Here is a 19,537-nt window from a genome sequence, read left to right on the forward strand (position 1 = left end):
TGCAATGTGCTTCTACTACCTATTTTTGCTTTGTATGCAGCAGTGAGGTGCTGCAGAATTTCAGCACATTCCAAGCATTTTTAAAAACCTGAGTGTTCTTTACCTTTTCCAAGTATGTGTAACTCCAGGTTTTCCCATCAGCAAACACTCTAGACACTATTCTTCCCTGTCCATCATACTCTATTTTTTCACTAGTCGTGCCTCTCTGTATGCTGCCTATTTGACCTGTGGATGAATAGGTAACATTGACAGCCATCAGCTTGCTGCTCGGGAGCCACAGGGTGGGGTGCCCCGACGTGTCGTAGGCAATCCTCAGCAGGAATTTACGGTGGTCATCGTAGATCTTTTCTGTCTTTGTGGTTCGATCAAAGTCAACTGAAAGGAGGTTTCTGCCATTAACCTTTTTAAAGCAAACAAAATGACACAATAAATCATGCTGTTCAAACCCCAGCCACCTGTTATTTCCACAAAGCTAGCTATTCTTTAAATACCATTTACAGTGATTGATTTGCTGTATGTGTAAAGTATTTTAGCAACTTCTTGATATAACTGTAAGGTACTATAATAGTATCTACCTTAGAAGGTCTGGTTATATGAAGAGAGGGCTCAGAGTTTGTTGCAATGTTTTCTTTCTTGATGCTTAGTCAACTGTTAAGGAAATACTGAGAGTTGTGTACTGAAAACTTTTGTAATAAATGGGGTCATTTCAATACAAATTACTTCTTTTGTAGGCAGTCTGAAGTATATCTAGCAAATTATTTTCAAAATATATTCCCAGCAACTGCTCTTCCAATTCATAACAATCATGCTAAGAAAGAACTGAATCCCAGTCCTTCCCAGCAAGTATTTTTCAAAATAGCAAATACAAGATTAAGATCTTCAAAAGCATGTTAGATCTTCAAATTAAGGTTAAACAGTCTTTAGAACACAGGCATTCCCTTTCAGGATCAAGTGGAAATTTAACTCCATATACTATCCACTACTGCAATGTATTTATAAGGCTGAAATCCTCAGTAGAGGGTTATATCTTTCTCCTAGTTAACTGGCCAATTAAAGCCATAAATGACTGGAAGACTGAACCATTGAAAACCAGTTAAAAATGCTTTGAAGTTTATAAGTATTTTGATTTGAAAATATAGCCTTAGCTTTATTAAGGCTTTATTTAATAAAGCCATAGACACATTTATGTTGAAAACTTGTTATTGATATATGTACACTAAAAGTGATGGATAGTGATTTCTATGTAATACTTTTACACTGAAATCCACCCCCACCTCCCTTTAGTGTTCAAAATATGTCAACTTTCAATTTCATTGAATTGGCTCTCATTTTTGAATTTATAAAAGGAAAATGTCTGGTTTTCTTTTCCTATATCAGTATCTTTGCACTTCTCCATTCCTCTCAGCACTGAACTGTGCTTTAGTGTTCTCCAATAGCCCTCAAGGATTTCTTTGTTCATCTGTAAACCATTTCTGTATCTGCTGTGTCTTTTAAAAATTGTTCCAGGTGGGGTGAAAAACTGATAACTGAGATTTTTTTCAACACCATGTTTTGTGAACATGTGGGAAATAGGGTAGAAATGGACAGACAGCTATGTGTATTAAGAATTTTTTAAAAAAATCAGTTTCAAGTACGTCATACATACATTACAAAGTGTAAAGAAAGATGGCTAAATAACATGCAGAAAAGAACAAGAGAATAGACAGGGATACACCAGAGAAATGACTGGAAGATTTTTGGATTTTTCAGGCTGAAATTTCAAAACTCCACATGCCATGGATGTTGTTACTTAAACCCTGAGGCTGATAAGCTGCTGAAAGATCAATACAAATTAGATCCTTTATTATTGGTATAAAAAGTACTGAGGTGCTGATGATAGGTCATAGGCAAATAGGAAAAAAGTTCCTCCAAATGCTCTCTTTTGCTCAGTCTGTCTATTTATGTACAATACCTTTCTCTGTTTATTGAAATCACTGGCATAAGAAGAATCTGCACTATCAATTTAGGAAAAAAAAATCACATTTTCATGTAAATCTCCTAAGTAAAGAGTCTAATTCTAGTAGATGCAAAATAGCTGTTTTACTTATTTAATGAGCCATCAAAAGTTATTTAAATATAATCTGAAAACTTAATGCTACAAGACTGATTCCAGAAGCAGGTTAAACTTAGGTGTGAAGTACTTCCATTCAACTCAATTTTTGTAAATTTTTTTTACTTGTTTTCAGGGAGTTTTTCTTTAAATTTTCCGACATATAACATTAGCCCATTTACATAAATTAATTTTTAAAATTTTTCTGTCTCTGGCTTTTTTTTTTCCCAGTGTCTGCCTGCACTCATCTCTGCATGTCCCTGCCTGTTTTGCTTCTCTGATTTTTTTCCTTCCCTTTCTCTCTACCTTCCCTTCCTTATTTTACATTTAATTATGATTTTTATAAATTTTCTTGTCCACCTCTCAGGATAAGACACTGAAGCTAAAATGGACATTTCTGATTTCTGAACTGGCAAAGAAAGAAGGGTGGTTTTATGGTTAAGGCAGATGTCCAAGCAATTGTGGTTAAATTCTTGGCCAAGCATATCCTTCCTGTATAAATTGCAGCAAAGTACTTAATCCACTGTCTCACTGCCCTAGCTGCTAACTGGGATGATAACATTCCTTGCCTTTTCACTTCCCATCTGTCTGGTCTGTGTAAGGGCAGGATATGAGGGGAAGGAAATGAAATACCTCTTGTTCCAGCCAGTTTCATGCTTTCAGACTCTGCTTACAGACAGAGCTCTTGCATTCAGGCATGTGAGGTTTTGGTGAAAATTTGCCTGTGCTTGCCTAATCTCACACTAGAGATGGCAATTAGAGTAACAATGAGTTTTGGTCATATAGCTTGTTTCAATGGGCAGTGTAGGGCTGGAATAACACAGCTCAGCTAAAGCAGTGCCTTCCTCTAAAGTGCTTCTTAATAACATCTCTGCTAGAAAAATACTTTTAGGGGAAAAGCTGAATGTTTTTATTGTGTCTAAGATAAACACACTCCAAATACATTTGAAACCTCTGGATTTCAATATGATAAAACCTGTACTGGAGAAAATTTTGAGTGAAGAAACACTTAATGACACAAAACTGAGTCTTTTGACAGTCCTTAACCTACTGTCCTGATACATTTCAGTAATTTATGTCTCCATCTATTCTCCTCTACTTTAATTCCTATTTTTCTTTCCAGTGAGAAGTATGAAATCTGTCTGTGATTCCTCTGTTAGGAGTAGGAATATATTGCTGTGTCTCACAGAGAGATTCAGGAGGTAATGTGAAAACTGGGCACCTCTGCATAGCTTGGAGTAGTCACATCTTAAGAGGAGACTCCTCTTGTGAGCTCCCTTGTCTGTGTTACGTGTCTATTCTGGGTGCATCCCTTGAGACAGAGTTCATACCAGCTCCTTTATCTGAGGCTTCTGAGTCCCTCAGTACAAAGGCCCTAAAAAGGCTCTTCCATGCACAGGGCTGGCAGGACCTTTGCCTACAACTAGCTTAGACCAAACATACAGCTCCAGAGAAGAACTAGCTTATTGAACAATCACAAACCAAGTCAGAACAAAAGCAAGATTGACTGAAGACTGTTGAGGAAGGGCAAGATAATTTCTTTAGAAAGATTACTAGTACTGGGTAGAACTCATATTAACAAGATAGAGAACCAAGAGAGTACCTGACGATACACTTTTTAACATTAGATACTGCATATGTATAACAGTGTCACAGAGATGAGTACTTTTACTGGCAATACATTTTGTCACTGTTTCTTGTCTACATTTGTCTTCTCTGCAGAAAAATGTTGATGACATATCTGTCTGTATATAGAAATGATGAGCTCCATAAATTATTCCTGTTCTTCTTTCTCTTGTTTTCTTTTTCTGCTTTCCTACATCCCTCCATCCACCCCCGACTGACATTTCAGTAATATCTTTCCATGTAAATCAATTTCACAAAACATTAATATTTTTTCTTTATTTTCATTGCTGACAAGTTTCTTTCTTTTTTTTTTTTTGAGGCATTTTTCTATTCTCTACATGCCCTATTTCTCCCATTTCTATGTACAATTTAATAAGTATTATTTTATCCTAATCTGTAATCTTTCATTTCCCCTCCCATCTCATTAAATCTTTCCCTTGTGTTTGCCTTTTTTTTTTTTTTTTTGGTGTTAATTCTTTTAAGTTAAAGTTGCCCATGACACCTTTACCTTCTTTACCTTCTCTTTTTAATTGTTACCACCACTGCACTTGAATGCCAAAACTTAGTGTCACTTCTGAGAACAGTGCTTGTGGGGATTTGTTTCACTGCCAAACCTCTCTTGGGTTTCTTTCACAAATGACTTGGCAGGTGTATAATAATACACTGTGGTATAAAATGACGTGCCTATGAACCAGAACCACAAGGATGAGCTTCAGAATTATGGCTTCCTTTTCCTCTTCCTTATCAATGTAAGATAGCTGCCACAGGTAGTTACTAATATATTGTTCTTAAGCAGCTGCTGCTGTGCATAATTGTTCTTCCTTCTTGGATAAAAACTACATTACTCTTATAGAAAAAGTAGCAGGGAGGAATATAACCTGCATAACAATATCCCTTCCTTTCTTGTCCCAATGGAAGATACAAAATATTTTAAAACTTCAAATGGGAAGAAGTCAAGTGGCCTGAAATTACTTACTTTCATTTGATACACTACCTAGGCCTTATTTTAAAGAACTGAGTTAATTTCTAATAGTAAGTCAAACCTTTGATCTTGAAATGGTCTCCTGGCAACACAATTTTAAATGCTAATCTGTGTTGTCTTTACCAAATGGCTGTCATAAATCATAGTTTGCTTCCTACTTGTATTTCACCCACTATACAGGAAGAAGGAATGCCAACAAAATGGTAAAGACATATGTTAGAGGAATATGCCATCCTCATGCACGCACAATTAAACCCTTTCTACTGTAAGAGTAAGTCTTACTACAATTTTAATTTAAAATAAAAAAAACCAAAACAACGGGGATCATGCTAATTTATGGCAGAATAATTTAAAACAGGATTTCCAATCAGTTACATGAATTCAGTACCAAGAAAGAAAAACAGTGAAGGGAAGCACAAAATTATTCTTTTTTGCCATTCCAAGCTAAACCCAAGTTTAAATTCCACAGAGTGCTGATTTTAGCTGGGGTTTTTCTTCACAGAGGCTAGAACAGGGCTGTATTTTGGATTTTTGCTGAACACAGGGTTGAAAACCTAGAAATGTTTTCATTATTTCTGGGCAGGGCTTCCACAGAGCCAAGGTCTTTTCTGCTTTTGGTGCTGCCACACTGGGAGAGCCAGGACAGGTGACCCCAGTTGCTCAGTATGTAAAGGGAGGATGTTTAGAGTGATGTCTTTGTCCTCCCAAGTCACTGTTACATGTGATGGGGCCCTGCTCTCCTGGGCATGGCTGAGCACCTGCCTGCTCATGGGAAGCAGTGAATTCATTCCTTGTTTTGCTTTGTTTGTGTGTGTGGCTTTTGCTTTCCTTATTAAACAGTCTTTATCTCAACCCACAAGTTCTCTGGGTTTTACTGTTCCAACTGTCTCTGATCCTACTGCTGGGGGACTGAGTGAGCAGCTGTGTCGGGCTTGGCTGCTGCCTGGAGTTAAACCATGACACACAGAAAAGAGCATTTAATAAATAAAAAAGCCAATAAATGAAATAATAAAAACAAGTACTACCTGATCTACGGTCAGCTTGTCTACAGTGAATATTCTGTGGTTGCTGGATGGCAATACCTACAGGAATGTATTTACATTTCCTCATTCCTCAATGATAATGCAGTAGACACCACTCATGCTTGTGTGCTTACCCTAAGCTTTCGGCCAAAGACATTGACTTTTCCTTGGGCTTGCTCTTTCCGGAATCGCCACTCCACCAGGTTCTGCCCGTTCTCCCCCGGCAGGGTCATGTTTCTCTTTGCCATGGTTGGGTTGGCAGTGCCAGCCAAGACATGTGGCTCTGTCTGGTAGTGTGAGTCCAGGCCGCTGGCATACAGGATTCTCAGTGAGCCATCATAACCAATCTGGTAGCTATTTCTTAACTGATCTGAAAAGGCCAAAAAGAGAATTACAGGTTAACTATATGGGTTAAGACTTTGCCTTTGTACTGGACACTTTATGCAATATGTGCATCTTGACTTCACATAACTGACCCAATGGTAATAAAAAGCCAGGGTGAGATTGTTAAGCATAAGTGCCTCCCAGAGGAGCAAAAATGCCTTTAGGACCTATCAACAAAGTTTCTTAAATACTGAAGAAAGTCTCATCCATGTTTTGTGCATATTCTTTGAATTTGCACAAAACACATTCTCTGCTGTTTCATTAGGCATTTTTGGCCTAATCCTAAGCATACAATGACTATTCACTTTTGCAAGTATGTGGTTGCTGGGATATTACAAGTTGCTTTAAGCTAAAATATTACATCATACTGTTTCTGTACCTATTTCCCTTTCAATCCATCTCTTCTTTCCAAGATTCCTTTTTAATATAAAGTAAGTATTCTACTTCCCATAGCTGCTTACAAAACTGATTTGGTTAGAAAACTTACTTAATGCTACTTTTGTCGCAATACTACTGCTTTTCCTCAACAGTTGTTTCTGTATAGGTGTAAAACTGTGTATGTATCACCCCTTCCTCCAGACACTATGCCCCTAAAGTTTTATTTCTATTTGGAGCTGCTTGTACCACAAGAAAATATTTTCAGGCCAGTATCTGCTGAGAAATCTTTTGTTTACAGTACCTTGAACCATGGTATAGAAAGAATCGATTGATGACAAGTTGGAAGTGATGCTGACATCTTCCTCTCTGCTGGATGACTCAATGTCCACTGTAATGGCCCTTTCCATTTCCCCATGAAGGTTAGTGACGACTCCAGTTGGGAATGTAACATTTGTTAGACGGCCCTCGCTATCATAGCTAAAAAAAAAAGTCCAGAATGATATATAGCAGGAACAAATTGTTTTCACTTACAACTAAAATGAACAAAACCACCAGCTACTCATATTGTTAAGGCACTTTTGCTTTTTTTTGTGTGCATAGGATAGGCATAGCAAAGACTTCAAACATGCTTTGAAGTACTCAAAAGACTGCTTAACATACAGCAGCCTCAATGGTGATAGCAAGAGCAAACAGATGGATCTTCAGCTCTGCATATTATTCTTTGAAGTGTGACCAGATCCTGCTGCACATCTAATTCACCATTTCAAAGGAAGAATATTTATTGGTACTAAATTCTGTAGCATTCTGTACTTACTCCCTCTTACTGGAGTAGATTTTGCTGTTACTATAGGAATCCTCAAAATATTGAAAAAAGGGTATGTTAATAAGAGCGTCTCTTGGGCCTTTCCTATTCAATGAGTATGCAGAACACCTGTAACTCCTGAGTGCTTTATGTCCCTTGTATTACTACGAGCTGAGTCTGGGATAGTATTTTATCTACTTAAGCTGCTTGTAGCTGGAAACCAGAACAGCTAGCATCTCTAACTTGTTAACTGCTTGTGGATCATAGTTTGAGAATTGTGACACAAACCATGAGATTTTTTTCCCCCTGTGTCTACTGGTCTATTGACATTTATTTAAACCAACAGCAATATTCAATATGAATAGGTAGATAGAATTTTTGTAATTGAAGTAGATCTTGGTACATGACCAGAGATCATGCTTACAAATCCATATCCAAACATGCATTTTGGTCACAGTATAGGTGACCAAAGCTCACTGTGTGAGCTTCTGGTCATAAAGCTTGTCTTTAAGATTAGCTCTTCCAGTGCCAGAGTCCTGATTTGTCAGCCTAGGTATTCAGCTGAAGTTCCTTGTTTTGATGTACAACCGGCCCGTAGCTGCAACGGAGAGAAAAAAGCATCCGAAGGATGATTTCATGCCCACTTATGACCTGTTTGCTCTCGGTTTTCCATCCCTCTCCTGTGACCATGTAGGGGGAAGCTGAACAACGCCTTAGTCTCTTAAAGTAACTAGAATATGACCCTGCAGGTCCTCACAGTGTGCTAGACATTTCATGCTGATATTTATCATCAAAATTGCTCCTACTGGAAAAGAAAAGCAAAACCAAAAAAAGACCCCCAAAAGCCCCAAGCATATCACTGAGGCCACAGAAACTCTTTTTCTTAAAATGAGAGAATTAATCCTAACAGCTGTAACCCACAACATAACATTCTCTGAACAGCACGAGTACTGCACAGCAGTGCTGTAACTGAAAGGATTAAGTTAAGAAATGTTTTCTTCCAGTTTGCTTACTCTGTAGATTTGACAGCTTTTTGCATACAGTCATTTCCATCCTTTTAGCACAGTTGATTTCCTTTGTTTATGTAAGACTTTCACTTAGCAATAGGCAAGAGAAAAGAATGTTTAAAAATCAGAAACCATACTGCAAGCCAGGGAAGTCAAGTGAGAAAACTTATTTTTTGAAGTTAAGTGCATTTCAAGATAATGGGGTTTCTTCCAGTGTGTTTCTGTCCCTAATTGTGGTTCTTTTTCACATACTGCACTTGGCAAGCTGAGATATTCCATTTATGCAGGAGACCAAAACAAACATACTTAAGTTCCTTGTGCATGAATGGGACTGCTAGCCTATTCATGACCTTCAGTCTCATGCTTCAATTCCAAGAACTTATTTTATTTTCATGCACAACTTCCCTTTCCAACTCCCTGGGGAGCATATATTGTCCAATTAGTGTCCTTTTCTATTTTCTGCTTTATGTTTGAAAATGGTACCAAATTACTTTGTTGGGAATTACTTCTATCCTTTGATTACAGTAGTTGAGTACTGGTCTTTATTTCATACAATGCTTACTAAAGCCACAGACAGTAAGATTTCCCAGTAAGAACTTTTTGCCCTTTTAATCACAGTATCTGTGAGAAACTAATTACCATATTTCTCAGTATACCACCTGAGCTGGAAAATGCTACACATCAGTAGTATTCAGCACAGTGTGTGGCTTTAGTGCAGTATGCAGCACTGAACTGTGCTATCCTTCTTTTATGCATTCTTGCTTCCATGTTATTATTTTTTGACTGTGCCTATAGTTCTTTAACTGGCCTCGTCTTTCACAAATATGGGAAGGCACATCATGAGCCTGAGATAAGCAGTTATTACAGTGGGGGAGAGTTCAAAGACCAGGAAAAAATCATGTTACACATTAATGTTCTTAAAAACATGACTTTAAAGCTGAAAGAATCTTAAAAGCCATGATTGCTTGGTTCAGGCATCCTAGTGCAAGAAGAAAATGCGACTGAGATGTGAAAGGTAAGAATAGGATTTCTCCTACTTTTATAGCCAGAACAAAAAGAAAAAGGGGAAATAGGCCTTTCTACAATTCATTACAAATTCCATTTGGTGACAGATTGCTATGTGCGTCCTTCATTTTGTTCACTGTACATCGAATACTAAACTTACTTTGTACTTGCTATCTTCTTGCCCACAATCAAAGCCTTATCAATGCACAGCACAGCAACATCACTCATACCTTTGGGCATTCTGAGGCCATTTTTCTTATTACATTCAAATATCCTTGCATTCTGCTGCCAAGGTGAATTTATTCATCCAAGATTGTCAGTTTTAGACTGAGCGATTTCTTTTTATCTGCCTAGTGTTCTAATATTGAAATTGCCCTAGAAGGAATGAGATCTGAAGTCTAGAGGGTGAGTGCCTGTATTTGGCATTTCACAGCCTCTTTGATCTTTTCATCCAAACACAAGCTCAGGCACATGTGTTACCATGGAGCCCTCTGATCTTTCTCCTCTGCTAGGCTCCACAGCAAAGCTGTTCCACCAACCTCTTCAATTCCTGAAGAGTGAGTCTCACATAAACTTTTCAAGAATCTAAACCAGAAACTTGCTCCCTGGATGTGACCTTGTGTGCATTAATCTGCTCAGGTCACTTCTGTTGGCATTAAAGCAACAATCTTCATATTTGGTCAATAACTATGAAGGCAGCAGTGGGGGCAGCTGCCACCACCGCTAGCTGAAGCTCCACTTAGATCAAACCCTTTTTCTTCCTTAGGATGAGCTGCCACTGCCAGATAGTTTTCCACTTCAGCAGGGAGAATTTCTCAGAGATAATGATTATCAGCTTCCCAGATTCTCGACCTTTTGCTCTTCACCTGCTGGAAGTCTCTCTTCCATTGCTCATCTCCTTCAGTTTTAATTACATGCCTTCCCAGACCATTTTCTGTTCTAGGCTATGTAGGACACTTCACTTTGCAGTAATAACTTCCTGGTAAGCCTTGCCACAGATGGAAATGTCCTACTTTCTTTATTTTTGACTTGTTTCTCAAGTGTATTTTATCTTACTCTGTAGCACATTTAGCTCAACCCCAACATGCAGAGCTTTATTAATGTTTTATATCAGAAGTTATTTCAATGTAGAACAGGGAGCTGTTGAAATAAAGTGTATAGTAAAGGCTGCACCTAAAGCCAATTGCTAATTTATGACTGATACTGTTTTTCCCCAGACTTCTGCAGCACAATCCCTCAAGAAAATAAATTCTGTGATTTTTTTTTTCTGTTGTAAACATGTCAGGTTGAAGAGCAAGGCACACCAGTTCCAGCACATTTCAGATAACAACACAAGCAGTCCAAATGCATATTAAGTACTTAAGACTGGTTACAGATTATACTATTAGCTGGGATACTGTAATAGAGAAATGAAGCATGAATACATTTCATAATATAGACATGTATAATTTTGACAGTAGAAAAGTACTGTTATACTTTCACTCAACTCACATCAGGTATTTTCTCTGCATTTTAGATTACCAAGAGTGGCTAAAAAATTTATGGAACATTATCCTACTTATTTCAAACTATTAATGGGAAGCCTTTTATACCTGAGTGCTGCTTCTTGGCAGGTGAGAACAGAAGGTTCAAAGATGACATTCAGGAGTGCAATGTGTTGTTTTTTTTAGGTGCATACCATGTTGACAACATGCTGAAAAATCTGTCCTAACCTGGTAATGAAATGTCTCCCTTGGCTTGTTGAGGCCATGTAAGCTACATTTACATAGAAGAGTGTTGTCTTTAACATGACAGAATTTTGGTTTTCAAATACATTCTTTCACTAGTATTCAGCCTCCGTAGCACACTGCAGGTTCAGTCCCTCCCAAATGAAAGTGAATTCAAAGTTGGAAAATGATGGTAAAGAAAAGCCACTCTAGTAGCACTTTCACTGCATGCTTAACCAGTACCAAAATGGTTATTTTGCCAATCAAAAGGAAAGAAGCCCACAGTTCATATACCATCACTTTCATTAGCATTTCTTCGCCTGTAGGGAGCTCTTCTGTCTCCTACTGGTTTAAAATTGGGCATGGTAAGTTACTGGAGGCTCTAGTTTTGGCCACCTTTAACCATTATGTGGGTTGTAGAAAGAAAGAAAAAAACTTTCAACTTGAATGTAATGAATTTTGCCTTTTTTTTCCTTTACTGCTTTTAATATGTCTGAAGAGAGACTGAATGAGCCTGCTAAGAATTAAAAAGGTGAAAATAATCTGAAGATGCATGGACAGAAATGATTTCTCCTTTTTTTTTTTAGTCTGATTGAAATAGGCACTTCAGTGGATGCATAACTACTCATATATAACCTGCACATATTAATTTGTTTCCACACAATACATTTGTATTTGTATCTGAAAAGGTTGAGCATCTTGCTTGTGAATTCACACTACAATTACACTGGTAAACCCGAAATGTTAAACTATGACTTCCTTTGGAGAAATAACGATTTTTTTGGAAAAAACTCCCAAACAATAAAGAATCTGGTGGTATGTCTTCCTAATATTTTTTTTGCTTAACAAGAAGAAAGCAAATGACAATTTGATATATATTAGTAGCCTGTATATTATGACAAATAGATTTTTAAAATTTTATTTTATAATTATCTAAGAAGTGATAGCATTTTTCTTTTTTTCTTATCTGGAATAGTATTAAGCATGAGAAAAAATGCAGCCAGGAGGGCCAACTGTGTCCTGGGGTGCATCAGGCACAGCATCACCACCTGGGCAAGGGAGGGATTGTCCTGCTCTGCTCTGAGCTGGGACAGCCTCACCTCGAGTGCTGGGGACAGTCTGGGTGCCACAGGGTAAGAATGATGTAGAGCTGTTAGAGAGTGTCCAAGGCAGGGCCACGAGGATGGAGGGGCCTGGAGGGGAAGCTGCATGAGAAGTGGCTGAGGTCGTTTGGTCTGTTCATCCTGGAGAAGAGGAGGCTGAGGGGAGACCTCATTGTGGGCTTCAACATCCTTGTGGGGGAAAGTGCAGGGTCAGGGACCAATCTCTTCTCTGTGGTGACCATGATGGGACCCGAGGGAATGGCATGAAGCTGTGTCAGAGGAGGTTTATGTTGGATATGGTTTATATTGGAAAAGATTCTTCATCTAGATGATGGTCAGGCACTGGAACAGGCTTCCCAGGGAAGTGGTCACAGCACCAACCTGACAGAATTAAGGAATTGTTTGCACAGCACTCTCAGATACATGGTGGGACTCTTGGGGCTGTTCTGTGCAGGCCCAGGGCTGGGACCTGGACACTGACGATCCTTGTGAGTCCCTTCCAAGTCAGAATATTCTATGATTTCATGAAAAAAATCAGTATTCTTTCCAATTTTACAGAATTCTAAATATATGAATATTTTCCTAAATATTTTCCTAAATATTTTCCTTTCTTTTCCCTTTCTTTCCTGCTTTATTCTATTCCCCTCTCCTTCTCTTTTTTCCTTTCATCTGTCCCTTTTATTTTCCTTTTCTGTTGTGCCTAGCTCTGAAAAAAAAGTAGATAAACAGGAATTGCAGAAATAGGTCCAGCAGTGATTCTAGGAAAAAGTTAAATTAAACTACAGCCAGATTCCCAAATCTGGACAGAAATTTATATACCTACTTGTTTTTTAATGGAATTTGGGCAGAAAATGCAAACTCACAAAACCACATTAGTTAGAAGCTCATTAAAAGTATTAGTATCAGCTGCATTTATCTGTCCTGTCCAACCAAATGTCACACATTCAGGCTTTTCCTGTGCCTTCATCTGATGGCTTTTCCATAGGGAAAGGGTCTTTACTCTGTTTTCATCTGGGGAAGTCTTATAAAATTGTTTGCACAGCTGGTTAAATAATTCAGGTAATGGTCTTTTATCTTAGCAATGTGGTCAGGACGAATTTTTTAGTCCAGGTTTAATGAAGAGATTTCCTCATCTGGAAAGTGACTGGCAATTTCTCTTTTCACCTTCTCCTGTTATAACTGCAGCTCTTGAGGCTTTTTATTTGGTGTGTCTATTTTGTCATAATGTTAAAAGGACAGTTTTCAGTCTTTTTTTGTAACCCAACATTCAGCACACCAGACGTGAACAATTCACTTAAATAGGTCTTTCCTGACAGCCATAACTCATCTGCAAAACAACAGGCACACTCTAAACAAGAATCACTGCAGGAAATGTGTCTGTTGGAAAGGGAGCTCAAAGGAATGAATCAACACCTTTTCCCATGATAGCTCATTCACTTCAATACGGAGAAGGTTTTGATGCTCATTTTCCACTTCATTGCACAACCAGACAAACAAGCTTGAGTTCAGTGCCTGTGCTGTGTAAGACTGACCATTTCACAGCCCAATCCAAAATGACTTCCAGGTATTTGGAACCAAGTATTTTGGAGGAGTGGTGCTTTATGGAGAAAGAAGCAGTACATGATTTACCATGCTGGGGATGCTTTACTTTTTGCCAGAATACCACCAAACTTCTCACTCACTCCTGTAGGGTACTGCAGTCCTCCAGGCTGTGCTGACTGCTGCCATGTATATTCTCATAAGGAGCCACAAAACCAAGGAGTCTCTCACAACTCCTATCTGACATGCACCCTACATGCACACGAACTTGCAGAAATGAGCAGTGTTAATGCAGCCACTGCTTTCTGAAGAGCAGGAAGCACAGCTCCAGGGTATGTGCCTGGGGAAGGGGTGCACTGGGAATAGTGGGGTGTAGGCAGTTAAGTGAGAGGCATTGCTAGGGATGTAGGCAGTGTGGCTTACATGAGAGGCATTGCTAAAGATGTGCCTCAGCAGCTCACACTCTTTTGAACTGATTGCAGCCAATTCAGGAGCAATTCAAGGGAGCCTGTTCTTATGAGGATGAGAATAAATACAGTAGCTAGGCTGTTATCTACAAGACCTCAACACTCATAGCTCACTTATCAACTTCCTTCTAATGGGAATTCACTGCCCCATAGCCCTGTGGGATGCACAGAGGAAGGATTCTGGGTTTGCTAGGGTGTGCCAGCGGGCAGCTTCCCTAACCTCAGGGCTCCTGGGGCTGCTGCCTTGTCTGTTTATCACTTCCCCCACCTTTTTAGCTAATCTATTACTGCACAAATAAACTGTGTGCCTTGTGGATATAAATACCAGAGTATGGCCTTTCAACTAAGAGAAACATTGGTGTATATATGCTTTGCATGACATATTGTTCCTTATAAGGTCAGCTTACACTGTCAGAGCTGAGTGTACAGGCCTTCAGTGAAAAAAGGATGTAAGGCTGGTCTGTTTGGCCAGACATTTTGTTCACAGAATAAGTTGTAATGTTGCCTTCCCCCCCTTAATTCTTATTTGGTGATAGGGTGGGGATTTAATTTAATTTAATTTTTGTTTTGAAAGGTTAAAAACTCCACAAAGATGTTTTTCCAGGGTCACAAAAAGTGGGCAAATCAACTTACTAAATTACATTATGTTTGAAAAGCAAATTTAGTAACAGGAAAACAAAATTATATGGGTGTATTTTCTTTTCTTTTAGGGCAGTGGAATACTAAGATAGTAAACAATAATTGTTAGATTCAGATTCTGTGGTTAATTTAGAATAAAACCTTATTCCTTTGGAGTACAAGTCACACCCAATTAATGCAGGCTTCAGAAGTGAGACTTTCCCTACTTGTGAGGGGCCTCCAAGGGTGAGGCTTTAAAATGCAGGTCCCTTGTAGGCTTCCTAGAGAGCTGATCAGTCTGGTCTCACTGGAAGGAAGACCAAATCCCTTGAGGGGCTTGAAGATACGTTTGAATATAGCATGACTGAAAACAGACTGAAAACATCATTTCTCACATGTGGTCCTGAGCTGTCCTTCCACCCTCACCACACCAGGTTCCCTGCCAATGGAGTGTGAAGGAGGGTGAGCTGGCTTGACTCTAGCCTTCCCCACCTCTGTTTGACAAAGAAAACTAACATGGAACAAGATTATTAACATGTCAATAACTAAACAAATGGTATTTTGAAGTCCTTCATAAACCAGAAGTGAGACAGATACTTTCAGGAGCCTGGGCAGAGCTGACTGGACTGACAGTGCAGGACATTTATTTCATTAATACAAACAAAACTGTTTATTTTGTGTTACTATCCTTACTTCTAAGTGCTTTCTGAAACCAGAGACATCACATGCTGACTTTCTTGACAGAAATCAAAGCAATTCTTCCTTTTCCACACATGAAGCCTGTAATAATATTGCTATGTGTCTTCAGCATTGTGATGTTGATATTATTATCTATTCAATGGCTCCTCAGGTCTGCTTTCATTATGCAGCCTAATTCTAAGGAAAAGAAACAGTAACATTCAAGAATGAAGACATCAGTAAATGTCTATTAGATGAGACATACTGCTATCAGGGCAATTTGGGGACAAACTTCAGTTCTCTAAAAAAATATCACATTCTTATCTAATGTTCTATATTAATGGATTATTTTAAACATAGTTGTTTTTTATTAAGCAGGATAAGAAGACAACGCTGTATTATGAAAGCTATCGTAACACTGAGTTACAGTTCTGATTTAGAAAACTGTGAGACATAACCTCTATTCTTTGAAGACAGAAATGAAAAAAAATCTATTGAACGACTTAAGAAGAAACATGGTAAGTCCTGTCAGCAAGCACAGGCATTACTGAGTTCCTCTCAGAAATAGCATGTTGCATGAAACAGTTACATACTTGTGTAGTGTTGTGTAGTGTTGATGTATTCAGTGTAAAGTTACAAAAATCCCCAAATTAAATATGTCAGATTGGTATTTTTCCCTACAAGTTCTCTTTGGGTAGGGGGCATACTTAGCTTGTGTGAATAGAGAGGAAGAGTTTTAATTGCCTTCTGGCCAGCCCTGCCTCCATGGGTCTACGTGAAGATGTGAGAGAGGGTTATGGCCACAAGATCTTCAATTTGTGTCATATTGAGAGGAGGAGAAGCAAATATGCTGTAAGAGAGAAATATCTGTATTGCATGCTGCATTGTGCCAGGCAACATGGATACAGAGGCACTTCTGCAAGGACTGACTATCTCAAAAATATTCTCAGAAAGACAGTCTGGAGACAATTAAGAATGAAGAGAATGTGGTTTTTGTTGCTTAAGCATGTATAGTATGTGAAGATTAAAGACATTGCACTTGTATTACAGTTTGCAATCAAGGGCTCATGTGATTCTACAAAAGTCAATGCAAGAACATGGTAATTGGCTAAATAAAAGTGCTTGAATGAACGTGGTTAATTATTTTATAGCCACTGCATTTTACACTGATGAAGCAAGTAGCAGCAGCAGTAAAAGCAGGAGGTACCAAAAGCTGTTGATAGTAAAAGGATAAAAAGACCTAAAAAACACTGTGATATCAAGGACATTCAGATAGTGTTGTTTAGTAGTGATAAAATAATCTGGATTACGATTTTGTACAAAGTTCTGGTATGTCTAAAAAAGCAGAATCAAATTAGATGAAAGCCCCAAAACTGAAAGTAACAAGAACCCCGGGCATTTTTAGATACTCGTAGTACTGAAGTATAAATGGGATAGACAAATGAACACAAATAGAAGCACAAATATTACAGGAAAATAATCCCTCACAAATGTTACCTGAAATGGTACAGAAATAGTAATTATGAAAACTGGATTTTGAACCTCTTAATATACAGTAAAAGTGTAAGTGAATTGACACTACTATTAGGGTATAATTTTAATCTGATCAAATTAAATACTTGCATTTCAGCATAAATTCCATAGACTTTTCCACAGCCAAATTTCACTGTTTCCAAGTCAGACTCCACAGGCAATGTATTAAGATGAAGCAAAAGAAAAACTACAAAACACTCCATTTTCTGTTGCCAACTGTTGACAGTTACAGATGATGTGCCTGGTACTTGGGGAAACTAAACAAGTCCAAGCCAGAGGCAATATCTGACTCTGTATCACAGAGTTTTAGGGAAACCACAGCACTGAATGCATTGCTAATAAAAGCATAATATGCAAACTCTGCAGCATACAGTGAAAAGAGATTTTGCTTGCAATTCTCTAGAGTCCATAAATTACTGTAAGGATTTCACATTCTATATGATTTCACCACCTTTCCAGAATAGCTGGAAAGCTCGTTAATTTAACTGTGGGAGCAAAGTAAACTTGTAAGTACTGTGCTTGCTGGTGTCACTCTCTTTGCTTCCTGTTGCCTTGAAGACAAGGATTGAGTGGGAGGGAGAGGAGGGGAAGGAGAAGACAAACGAGCTCAGGGCATGAAGTGTCCAGGGAAACATTGGATGGACTGTCAAGAGATACAACAGGGGACTGCAAAGAAATTCGCTGGGAAAGGAAAAAGCAGGAAAGTCAAATACACCATAGGGTAATAATGGGAGATGTGCAAAGGAGAAAAATACAAGGTAAGAAAGTAAGGAAACGTAGTAGGAGGTCTGGAGAGCAAAATGGAGTAATGGAAGAAAGGCAGTGGATTTCCAGAGAGGAGGAGTCATCTTAGTCTGGAACAGATCTCTGCCTGCTGATACTGCTCATAAAAGAAGAGGAAGAAAAATGTGAGAAAGCTGAAAAGAGCTAAGGAACACTGGCTGCTGCAATTACTTCATGTCTAAGGAGAGCACAAGCAGCCTGAACCTTCCAGAAGAGCTTGAGGGAGGAAGGAGCACCTGTATTTTTACAGAGGAGCCGGCAGAAGTACCCGGGACAGAAGGTCAGGTCCCAGGCACCCAACCCTGGGCTGAGCAGGATCTGTTCCAGAGCAGCTGAAGGGAAGGACTCCGTGTCTGTGCGAGACCGGCACGGTGCAAAGCGCTCCAAGAGCGCCCAGACTGCAGCCCTGGCTGCTGGCTGCTTGTCCTGGAGGGATTCTCCCTGGCACAGCAGCCTCTGCCAGCTCCTCACACAACCCAAGGAGCACAAAGCAGCCACAGCCTGGCACAGCTGGGCGATTGCACAGGGGCACCTGCAAGGCTTTTTGGGCATTTGCTTCTGGTGTTTCAAAACTTAGGTCAAGATAAAATGCTCTTTTATGTATTTTTCTAAGCACCTGGCTTAGCTTTCTGTATGTAAAGTCAGAATGGAAACTGCTGCATAGAAAAATGCCATGTAGGCTAGCTAGGAAGTGTCACTTCCAAAATGCTAATATGCAGATAATCAGTTTAACTTTTAAGATTTATCTGTTTAAATGTTCATATTATGCATACATAATATGCTGTTATAGTTAATAGTTTCCAGCTCAGATAGCTCAGAATTTTGTGAGAGAATTTGATTAGGCTGATTACTTTTATACCTTGTTTAATACTATAATTTCATTATAAAACCTAATCTGGGCAACTTTTAGCTTGATATGGCTCCATTGGTTTTTTAGTATGCATGCATTTTCAATAATTTCTTTAAATGCTCTGTTAACATCATTTTTATTCAGCAAGTTTTTGGACGTCTGAAAACGGATAACAGTTACTATGAATTTGAGCAACAGTGCTTTAAAAAAAGTACACATTCCTGAAAAATATGGTGTCAGTTTTGATCAGTACGCTATAACCCTTAGCAAAATAGAAATTTACATATCCATCTTGCCATAAAGATATTAAAAATCCCCCAAGTCTGCAAACAAAGAAAACAGATTATATTATCTCCTAAGTAATTCAAGCTAGTACTTACAATTACACTGTAAAAACAAAAAAGAATGTAAAAAAACATTTCTTGTGTGTCAGTCCTTCCCTTCTTCAGGGAGAGAAGAGACTAAAATAAACTATAGATTAATTAGTGTCCACGCTAAAATAAATAAAAAAGTAAATTTCTTCTGGATCTGATATTAGTGTGATTTAAACTGTGGAAAAAAGCCATGAAAGGAAACAAGACCAAATGCTCTAGTATGTGCCAGAGCAGTGATTGCCAATTTTTGGGATGCAATGTTTTTGCAAATATTTCCCCTTTGTACTGAAAAGTTCTGAAGATGAAAAAAGAAAGATTGAATCATTTTCATAAACCTGCTTTTGAACCACTGAGAACTCAGTTGAAATAAGTTATTTGGATCCATGCACCACTTATACAACCAGACTTGCACAGGAGAATAGCTAACCAAGCTATTCCTCAGTTGCTCCTGAGGCTGAACTTTTTTATTACTAAATGCACAGTATTTTTCCTCTGTGTATCTTCAGCCACTTAAACATACTTGTGACAATTGAAAGGTTAAAAAACCCAGCTATACTCAAAACTAGTTGACAAAAGGCATTTCTGGTCCAT

At 38.5% G+C, this 19,537-nt stretch overlaps 1 protein-coding gene across 1 annotated transcript in view; it reads right to left on the reverse strand.

Annotated features, from left to right (window-relative positions):
- TENM3 (teneurin transmembrane protein 3) overlaps nt 1-19,537 on the reverse strand; it is a 347,191-nt gene that overhangs the window by 9,346 nt on the left and 318,308 nt on the right. Inside the window, exons 27-29 of the mRNA XM_084205259.1 lie at nt 6,783-6,958; nt 5,854-6,089; nt 104-400 (exon numbers count right to left, since the gene is read on the reverse strand). Coding sequence (XP_084061385.1) covers nt 104-400; nt 5,854-6,089; nt 6,783-6,958 — 709 coding nt within the window. The remainder of the gene's footprint in view (nt 1-103; nt 401-5,853; nt 6,090-6,782; nt 6,959-19,537) is intronic.

The sequence above is a fragment of the Fringilla coelebs genome (genome assembly GCF_963513975.1).
Source record: "Fringilla coelebs genome assembly, chromosome: 4".
NCBI classification, from domain to species: Eukaryota; Metazoa; Chordata; class Aves; order Passeriformes; family Fringillidae; genus Fringilla; species Fringilla coelebs.